Source organism: Gobio gobio, assembly GCF_949357685.1.
Source record: "Gobio gobio genome assembly, chromosome: 2".
NCBI lineage: Eukaryota > Metazoa > Chordata > Actinopteri > Cypriniformes > Gobionidae > Gobio > Gobio gobio.
The window spans coordinates 31,860,389-31,870,972 of NC_137098.1; the positions used below are offsets into that span (position 1 = coordinate 31,860,389).

General features: G+C 40.0%; 1 protein-coding gene across 1 annotated transcript in view; it reads left to right on the plus strand.

The window, feature by feature from the left end:
- Positions 1 to 10,584, plus strand: part of crtc3 (CREB regulated transcription coactivator 3) — a 59,275-nt gene that overhangs the window by 31,030 nt on the left and 17,661 nt on the right. Inside the window, exons 5-6 of the mRNA XM_079811230.1 lie at positions 5,403 to 5,465; positions 6,069 to 6,172. Of these exons, the coding sequence (XP_079667356.1) occupies positions 5,403 to 5,465; positions 6,069 to 6,172 (167 nt within the window). The remainder of the gene's footprint in view (positions 1 to 5,402; positions 5,466 to 6,068; positions 6,173 to 10,584) is intronic.

Sequence of the window (10,584 nt, forward strand, 5' to 3'; positions counted from 1 at the left end):
GCTGTTTTTTGTCTGACAGTGTGACACGTCACAGAAAATCTGCAGATTTACTAGTGTTTGTGCAGTTGTAAAAGGGATGTTTGCTTGGATGTTTGTGGTGCTTTAACTCTTGTAAAGAGGGGGCATGAGGAAGGGAAGGGAGTAGTTTTGTTGAAGGGAGGAATCAAGGCCAGTTGGCAACAAATCGGTGATTATGGTTATAGAGCAGTGTTTGTGAAGGTTCAGTGGGACTTTCCATGTAAAGGGTACAAAATAGGACCTGTAATGAATGATTGATCTCAAAACAACAACAAATTATCTGCATGTAATTTTCTGCAACTCTGTTTGCAAAATGTCACTTTTTAATCAAATAGAAATGGATTAAAAATTGAGACAACAATGTAAAGAGTAAATTGACAAAAAGCCTGGGTAATGGTTGCAAATTGTACCTAAATTAAACTGTCACTCAGTAGCAGAACGCTATTTTGGGATCAAATGTTGGTTATAGTTTTTGATAAACTTGTATTTTGCTAAATGAAAGAGTTTGTTTGATTTATAAACATATTTTTTAAAGGGATAGCTCACCCAAAATTGACATTTCTATCATTATTTACTCACCCTCATGTCATTCAAACCCATAGAGATAGAGCACATTTAGGCCATGCCCACACCGGGGGTGGGGGGATCTAACGCTCTCCATTGAGTTTGTAATGCGTGAAGCGGCCTCCTTGTAATTTCTGACTTGTAACAAAAAACAGAACGATGTCTAAAAGCTGCTATGTGACAGGGTGTGCTGCAAACAAGCTAAAAAACACAGATATATGCTTTTATAAGCTGTCAACCCCAAAAAACGAGTGTTTAAGGAGAAAAAAGGGGATACAGGCAATAAGACGTGAAGCATCAGCAGGAAGAATTGGTACATTTTGTGATCCTGACACTCAGTAGTATGTCTCAGTATGCCTATGTGTGCAGTAAACATTTTGTGACTGTTAAGTCAAATATCCAAATGTCAGTTTTATATATTATATTTCCTGTTGCTGATTATATGACCCTCCAGTGGGTGTAGTTCTCAGTGTATTATAACATGTCGCGCTCTATCTCAATTACCTGTATCCACTTTTGTGTCCTTAAACACTCGTTTTTTTGTGTCAACAGCTTAGGGTGCGTTCACACTTGTCATGTTTGGTTCGATTAAAACGAACCCTGGTGTGATTGCTCGGTTAGTGGGGTTCATTTGAACATATGTGAACGCTCCCATCCGAACCCTGGTGCGCACCAAACGGTCAAGCGGACCGAGACCGCTAAAAAGATGGGTCTCGATCCGCTTCCAAACGAACTCTGGTGTGGTTCGATTGATATATGAACACAACACGGACCAAAGACATGTAAATGAACCAAAAACAGGACGTGATGTCACAAAATGTAACGCTAGAAGTCAGCTGATTTGACGATGCGGAAAGATCGGTTTATCCAAAATAGTAGAGGTCAAACGTGGAGCAACGAGGAGGTAAAGTGCCTCATCAATATATGCAGATCTTCGTTTCTGCATACAACGGAGGAAATCCTGCTGCTGTTTTGAACATTTTATGCGCTCTTCGTGAGTTCTCAGCTGGTAAAAATAAAACCATATGTACATGCATAAAATGATGGCGTTTAATCCAGCACACAGCATTGATTTGAATGTTCGGTATGCAAGCTCTGTCGCGAAATATACGTCATAAAAGCCAACCAATCAGGTTGTGACCGTATCCCTATGCCTTTGGTTCGGTAACTTTAGGTTCGCTGTTAAAAATTCGCTGTGTGAACGCTAAGCGGACCAGGACTATACGTTTTGTTTTTGTTTTCCGGTCCGGACCAAACGAACCGAACTACAAATATGAACGCACGCTTATAAAAACTTCTGGGTTTTGTTTAGCTTGTTTGCTGTAGACATTTTTCTGTTTTTTGTTATAAATCAGAAATGACAAGTAGGCCGCAATACAAACCCCCGGTGGGCGTGGTTTTCAGATTATGACGCATGTCGCTCTGTCTCTATAAGACTTTAGTTAATCTGAGAGGTTTCTGTCCTTCCATTGAAAGCAGAGTAAAGAGTTTCAAAATGTTATTAATTTACTTGATTTTTCACGGTCTAGAAATAACAGGGTAAATTAAAATATTTATTTTTAGTCGTTTCTAATTTTATTACTTGTTTTGTCTTATTTTAAATAATTTTAAGTCATCTTGAGGCCCTCTAGTGGGCCCCAGCCCCCTGGTTACATTTAATACTTACTAAATGAGCATTGGGTGCTAGTATGAGTAGTCTGTAGGGGATTGGTCATGATTCTCTATTGATTTAGGGGTGCAGTGGGCAGGCGTTTGGGCAGCAGAGGATGATCGTTCATTTTTACTGGGAGGTTCATCCTAACGTATGCCCTCGAGGAACTGTTTACAGTTCTCTCAACACATCTGTGATGCATTACCTACCGCAGTACACACTGGGTAAGGGTTAATGAGCTGAAAAAGGCGTCGGCCTCAGCTCATTAACCCTTCCTTCCCTTCACCACACAACTTGGTCCAACCAGTGCAGATTTCTGTTGCTTATTCACACAATAACCTGATGTATGGGTGGCGGATGTGTTTTGTGTTCAGGTCACAGGCCTACTCAGTTCTATCACCAGAAAAGGAAATGTAAGAGGACTTATGAGGTAGTATGTTGCCAATAAAAAGATGTTGTTGGAATTGAAATGGTGGGAGAAAGAGAGCCCAATACTGTAACATTAATTTAAAGCGTTTTGGAGATTTTTATCGTCCATTCCTAACACATTTTTCTCACGCCTAGATAAACGTTGCGTGACCTTTACTAACTACGAACTAACATTAATGTGGTGTACAATCTGAATGTTTTAGTGTGCCCCAGAGCTCAGTTGCGCCCGTAGGGATGACAGCGCTACTATGATGCTTTCAGGCTCAGCCCTCCCTGGGGTACGGCTGTCCCTCTGGTGTCTGGGTAAACGTGGGCTGGTTCTGAATCCTAGGCAACATCCATATGTTTCCCTGTGGAGCTCAGCTAGATTGGGTCAGGAACACGGGTCAGCGCTGTCCTCGTAGTCCCACGCTCTCCCATCCTGGATCTGAGCCTCTGCTCTTCCCAGACAAGGCTTCCTCTGGGAGGTTTTCTAGAAAGACATTCAACTCAAGTGTGATCCAACAGCAATAGGCTTTCATTGAAAAAAATCTCTCCCTTTTTGGTGGTCTGCCTGATGCCAGTTTGAAAACATCTGCTTTTCTCGTTGTTTCTTATCAAGGGTCAGATTTAAATAACAAACTGTTTACAAAGCCATTTTCTAGAAACTTCTATTTATGCCATATACTGCCTTTTAAACTCTTCTATTTTAGGTCTTAAGTTCACAGATATCTCCAGCATGGGTGGTTGATGGGCACTGCCTTTAGTGCTTCATATTGCATATGCAGCTAAGCCCTAATGCACTTCAAAGCAGGGGCACAGACCAGCTTTACAGAAACATTTGAAGGAAGGCCACTTTCTGTTGTCACAAGGAGTACCTTTTTTCCCCCTTGTGCATTACACCAACCTAGTGTGGTCTGGCATACTGTAGCCTCTCCTTAGCAGCAGAGCGGGCTGCAGGAAATCTGTTTATTGTTTCTCTTTATTGTCTTAGTGATAGGAATATGTTAACCCTCTTAGTGGGAACCAGCTTCCCTGTTCTGGCAGACATCAGTGTGCACAGGCTACATCTGCTGGGCTTCTTATGCATCTACTCAGGCGAATGTGGATCATTATACATGGCATGCCTGTCTTGTTTTGTGCTCTTTGACATACTTTCCATATGTTATTACTCACCGTGAGTAATGGCACTACTGAGTTATGATATTAATGGCTGCTATAATAAGCGGTTCAAGATTTAAACAAAGAAATATACCGTAAAACTACCATTCAAATGTTCACCAAACCTGCATTTATTTGATCAAAAATACAGAGAAATTTAATTTGTATTGTGCAATTGTATTGTCAAATACTTCATTTTAAATGAATTGTTTTTGTTTTTTATTATACATTTTAAAATGTAATTCATTTCTGTGATGCTGAACTGAATTTTCAGCATCATTACTCCAGTCTTCAGTGTCACATGATGAAACATTTCTTATCAATGTTGATGACTGTTGTGCTGCTTAATGTTTTTTGGAAACAGTGTTACTTTTTTTCAGGGTTCTGTTGGTGAATATAAAGTTGAAAAAATTAGCATTTATTTGAAATATATATATTTTTAACATTGTTGTCATTTTTGATCAGTTTAACCCTTTAAACCCGAAGTGTTAAACCCATACATTAATCAAATCAACATAATCCATTTCTTCAATCACGAGATATGGGATATTCCTAATGGAGGAACAACTATTTAAAAAATGCCTTCTGGGTGTCAAGGGCTGAGCAAAAAGGCTACCTTGGTTCCAAATGCTGCAACTTTGAATTACTTAATGCGATCACCACAAATCTCCTCCTACCTTATTTCCTTTAGTTATTGCACGTCAAATAAGAAAGATATGTAAAATTATAATAATCTTTTATCAGCAGTTCCTCAGCATGAGAATGTCCAAATGTAATGTTTTTCTTCTTCTGAAAATTAAAGTTTTCTATCAAACGATACCTACCTTTTGGCTCTTTACTTTTGTGTATGCTACTGAGAAAAAAACAACTCTTAAAAATGCCTTCAGGGCTTAAAGGGTTAAAAGCTGAATAAAAGTGTTATTTTTATTTATTTTTTTAAAAACGTACAGACCCAAAACATTTGAAAGGTAGTTCATTTAACAGTACAGTATGTGTGTGACCTTGCCGTTACTAGCACCATGCTCTACTATTTGAGTTTCAGCACTAGACTAGAGTCTATTTTGATTTAGGCCAGAAAGAAACCATTTGGCTCTGTCCTCGTCACGATCCATAATCTTTAAGGTCACAGAGCCTTTGCTTTTGGTCTCTGAATTGCGTGGCTGTCACAAAGATTAAGGATTTTATTTGTGTCGATTTGCGTTTGTGGCCAGTAAGATGTATTTGTTTATTTGGTTGAGTCTGTATCCTGATTTCCTGGTGTGGTTACTCAGCTGCAGTGTTGCCTGCGTGTTTCTTTCATTAACCTTTGAAGATATTATAGCACTTTTATTCGCTCCCAGACATGGCAGATCCAATCTAATTGAAGCAGTAAATCAGTGCTGCATACAGTACTAGACTAACCTGGGGGAATAGGCTCTGATTTCTACGACTCTCTTTTCTCTTTATGTTTTTTTCTGAAGGTGTCACAGTGGAATTTTCAACCCGCTCGCTCTCTTCTCTCTTTGTCTCTTGCTTGCTCATCCTGCTGTACTAACCCCTGAGCCATGGCTACAGGCTCAGTACAGTAGTGAGTAACACGTGACTGTTTCCATTTTTAAAGGGAGCAACCGCCATGGACCGAGGAGAAACGACCTGGATTTAGATTAATATCACAGCTTAACAGGTGACCTTTGACTTTCAAGTTCCTCTCACAGATCTCCTCTGGACCTATTCTATTTGTTTTTTCTCATTGTCATTTCTTGCAGATCTCCTCCTCTCAGCTCATCCTCCTCCTTGTGTTTTAGCTCTTATTAGATCTGTTTCTTGATCAAATCTTCATACAAACAGAATGATTTCAAGCCAATCACAAATACCGTTTCTCTACTTGGCCGACTATTCTCTGTGAACTAATATTTCACTGTACCAAACTAATCCAAACCAGGGATCCTTATCTCTACTAACCTGTTTTGTTTTTTCCCCATCACCACACTCATTATTGCGATGTAGAATGACTGCACCCTTGAACTGTTGCTCTACAAATAGCAAAAATGGCACTTAAACAGGTTTTGTTTTCCAATGTCACCTGAGAATGGTTTAAAGGTCATAAAGGATGTAAAGCAGAGAGAGGCACTGGAGCACACTGAAGTGTGCTTGAGAGTGCCGTCATGTGTAGTTGCTTAATAAGGGCAGTGAGCGAGGGCAAAGGGTCATGTGGCCATGGCTCGACTCAGCAAAGTTTTTTTTTTACGATGGCTCACTTTTCCTCCGTCTTTTCCTTCTCCCACAGAACAAACTCTGACTCAGCTCTGCACACCAGCGCCATGAGCCCAAACCCACAGGATCCTTTTGGCATGAACCAGCAGATGGGCAGAGGACCTCCTCAGCGGAACGGTGAGCCCGGCTTTCTCCCTCTCGGCCTGTTTATATACAAATTTTAAGCCAATTTAATACCCACACAACCATATTCTAACCATTGTTATTGTGTGAAATAACAGTGTGGTTGCAATGGTGCCAAATTGATTGCACGTTGTCAGGCAGGAATGATAAATCAATGTTTTATAGCAGACCCAAATCAAACCGTCGCACCCGTAGTTCAGTGTGTTTGCATGACACAGCTGGGGCTCACTGTCATGTTGTTTATCTAGTTGTCTTGGTTACAAACGCAGGCATTTCAGATGGTATGCTGAAAATGGCTGACAATCAGTCCGGCCCAGTGTGCTGTTAAAGGGATGTTCCCTCTACCATTATTTTTCTAGAGCACTTGAAAACAAATTTATGTACATCCCCATGAGCTTTACAGATACAACAGTCTGGCTCATCCTCCACTAAAAAGACCCATAGCCAGAGTTCACATACACACATTTGTAAGACTATAGGATTATGTCATTGGGCGGGATAATCTTCCACCATTCTGCATTAGCAGTGCAAATGTTTCATCATTGTATCAGATGAAGCTTGGCAAAGAAATTTGTGACTGTGCCAATACAATAATACAATAAATCCTTTTTTTTCATGATATTGCATCAACACTTCAGGTGCTTGTGTTGATGTTTTTTCTTGTGTTTAATAAATCATGTGTTCCTTGAATCTAAAATACAGTAAACATTAGGGCTGGGCAATATATCGAAATTATCGAAATATCGCAAATGTACATATCGCAATATGCGTATCGCAAGGGCACGTAATATCTGAATGATTTTAATAGGCTACTTCAACATTGTGAAAAGTGTACGTTTTAGGTCGATGCATATAGCAGAGAATAGACTGAGAACATGACTGTTACTTATGTGACTTGCTTGACGTTAAAAAGAGTTATTAAATGCAATAACTTGCGAAAAACTACTCCTTTGCAGTCTCATGCTGTCTGCTGTCTGACACACCGAAACGTGCGCACTAGCCATTATGCTGTAAGTGAAAGATATCAGTTGAGGAAAGATTTTACACTCTTAAAGCAATATCGTATCGCATTATTTAACATGGATATCGCATATCGCATTTTTCTTCAATATCGCACAGCCCTAGTAAACATTTTTATAATGTTATAAAAAAATCCTTTTTCAAATTTTTTTTTTTTTTTTAAATTAATAATCCTGAAACAATTGTATCACATCCTCCACAAAAATATTAAGCAGCACAACCGTTTATAACTGATAATAACAAGAAATATTTCTTGAGCACCAAATCAGCATATTATGATTTCTTTGCCTAGTGTATTTAAATGTTTCTTTGTAAATTTGCTTTAAAAAAACCACAACAAAACTGTGGGATGAGTCAATTTTTCGCTGTGGTAATCGGCTTTGTCACAAAAAAATCATTGAATTCGTGATGTCTCTATTGCGCTTTTTCTGTTTATCACTTGCTCTTTTATGAATTGATTTGCAGGCATATATTCTTGAGTTTGCAGCTCATATGCACTGCGTATCCAAGATAAAAGCATCTTTGGTTATTAGACAATAGGTTTAAAATGAAGATGTGGAGCAAATCTGACCTTCACATGTAAAGTGAGATATGGAGCACAATAACTCAGAAGGCTGTCTCTGGCCCAGGGCAGTTGTTTTCACGGAGACGCTTCATTTCAATGTGATAAGAAATGGCTTCACTTAAGGACATGGCTGACAGCATTCATTTAATATCTGTCTGGCAGCTCATATGCACACAGTTGACAGTGTGCGGAGGTGTGCAGTGAGGCTCGCGTAATATGAACAAGTACAAACCAGCCTCTCACATGGGACAAAAATTTGTCTCGCTTCTGCTATCACAGTAGTCTCATTCCAAACCTGCCAACTAACTTGACTGTGATGCAACAGTGCTATTCATGTGTGGAGCTCCCAAAAGCATCGAGACCATGTTCCACGTTCAACCGCTTGACTCTGACCCTACTGGGATTTATGATTTGACACGGCTATGATAAAAACGACTGTTTTTAATGCTTGTTTTTTGCTATATGGATCATTCTAAATAAATGTAATTGTAAATAATGCACTTCACATTAACTTGAATAACATTAACTATGTGTTTTTTAAGTACTTTTACACTTTAAGATAAAAATGATGAAACTCTGGACTGGGGCCAATGTTTCTCTGTTCTAGTGGTCTTTTTTTGTCAGTTATGGCATTGAATGAGACTCTTCAGTGAGGGGGAAGTAAGATGTCGACATAGTTTTTGTTTGATTCATTGTGCCTCGCAGTTGGGCGTCTGGGACCGGCAGCTTTGCTGAAGTGCCGGAGCTGGTTGATCTGGCTTCGAGCCCACACTGCATCTGCGCTGGGCCAGCATCAGCAGAGGAAGTAGAAAGGAGGTTTGTTTTCCACAGGATCTCTGTGGTGTATGGAAAACAATGCCTCTCCATTGATTCACTTTGCACTTGTGGTCACAGATTTCTCCCGATATACATTTTTTTTTTTATTCTCCTCTCTTTCCCTTTCATGGGGGGTTCTTTAAAGAGACAGTGCACACTAAGAAACCATTTTCAACTTCCCCTTCTGTAGTTTGTGCTCTGAATTTTCAGTGGGTGGAGTGACTCATTTCAATGAATCAAATGTTTGTGTGCTAGACTAGTTGTGAGCAGACTGAACTGAACGCTGCAGCATATACATACATGCATACATACATATATATATATATATATATATATATATATATATAAAGCACTGTATGTATGTATGTATATATATATGTACTCCTCCACACAGATCTTCTCTAGATCAGTCAGGTTTCTGGCCTGTCGCTGAGAAACACTGAGTTTGAGCTCCCTCCAAAGATTCTCTATTGGGTTTAGGTCTGGAGACTGGCTAGGCCACGCCAGAACCTTGATATGCTTCTTACAGAGCCACTCCTTGGTTATCCTGGCTGTGTGCTTCGGGTCATTGTCATGTTGGAAGACCCAGCCTCGACCCATCTTCAATGCTCTAACTGAGGGAAGGAGGTTGTTCCCCAAAATCTCACAATACATGGCCCTGGTCATCCTTAATACAGTGCAGTCTCCCTGTCCCATGTGCAGAAAAACAGCCCCAAAGCATGATGCTTCCACCCCCATGCTTCACAGTAGGGATGGTGTTCTTGGGATGGTACTCATCATTCTTCTTCCTCCAAACACGTTTAGTGGAATTATGACCAAAAAGTTCTATTTTGGTCTCATCTGACCACATGACTTTCTCCCATGACTCCTCTGGATCATCCAAATGGTCATTGGCAAACTTTAAGACGGGCCTGGACATGTGCTGGTTTAAGCAGGGGAACCTTCCGTGCCATGCATGATTTCAAACCATGACGTCTTAGTGTATTACCAACAGTAACCTATGAAACGGTGGTCCCAGCTCTTTTCAGGTCATTGACCAGCTCCTCCCGTGTAGTTCTGGGCTGATTTCTCACCTTTCTTAGGATCATTGAGACTCCACGAGGTGAGATTATGTCTCTCACAGTGGACTTGCACCTACGATGACAATTTCAGACCCCTCCATGATTTCTAAGTGGGAGAACTTGCAAAATAGCAGGGTGTTCAAATACTTATTTTTTCTCACTGTATATATTAGGGCTGTTAACGCATGCAATTAATTTAAAGTCCTTAACACGTTAAAATTATTTTACGCAAATAAATTGCAGAAGTACATAAAGCTGCTTCATTCACGTAATTTTCGCCACGCAGTCGATAATGTTAGAAGTTGGGAGTTTATCACATATCACACTGAGCATCTACAGCACCTGTAACCCTGGCAGGAGGAAATTCCCATTCTAGCTCTTTAACCCGATTCAGCTTCTCTGTTTGTGATCAGGCCATTTGAAGCAGTTAAACTCTGGGAAAGTTTTCATTGATCCAGTAATCGAAATCATTCAAACAGTCCAAAACAGCGCTAATGCAAAGAAGGCCAGGCTGATCACACCAGAGACTCACGTCGCGTTTTTAGTGAATTATTCATTCCAGTGTGTGCTTTGCTTTAAAACACGAGCTCTGTCGTATTCTGCGATTTGTTTCTGAAGAGTTCAATATTGGTGTCGTACAGTAAGAGTGTCTGATGCACAAACAACAAACCGTGTATGTGTGCGCTCTCGATCACTGATAGCACACTGCATTAATGTACAGACACATCTCAGTATATTCGCGTTGGAAGGATAATTTGTTTGATAAAAGGTTTGATATGTCATATGTAAGTTTTGTTGCCGTCTCCGTGTGGTCCTGTTCACAGCTTGACTCGTCTAAAATGAAAACAATCTTTGTTGTTGCTCTGTATACTATACACAGTGAATTCTGTAAAGTTTTTTATGTAATGTTTTTTTTTTCGTGGGTGCTTAGGTGTGTATACATT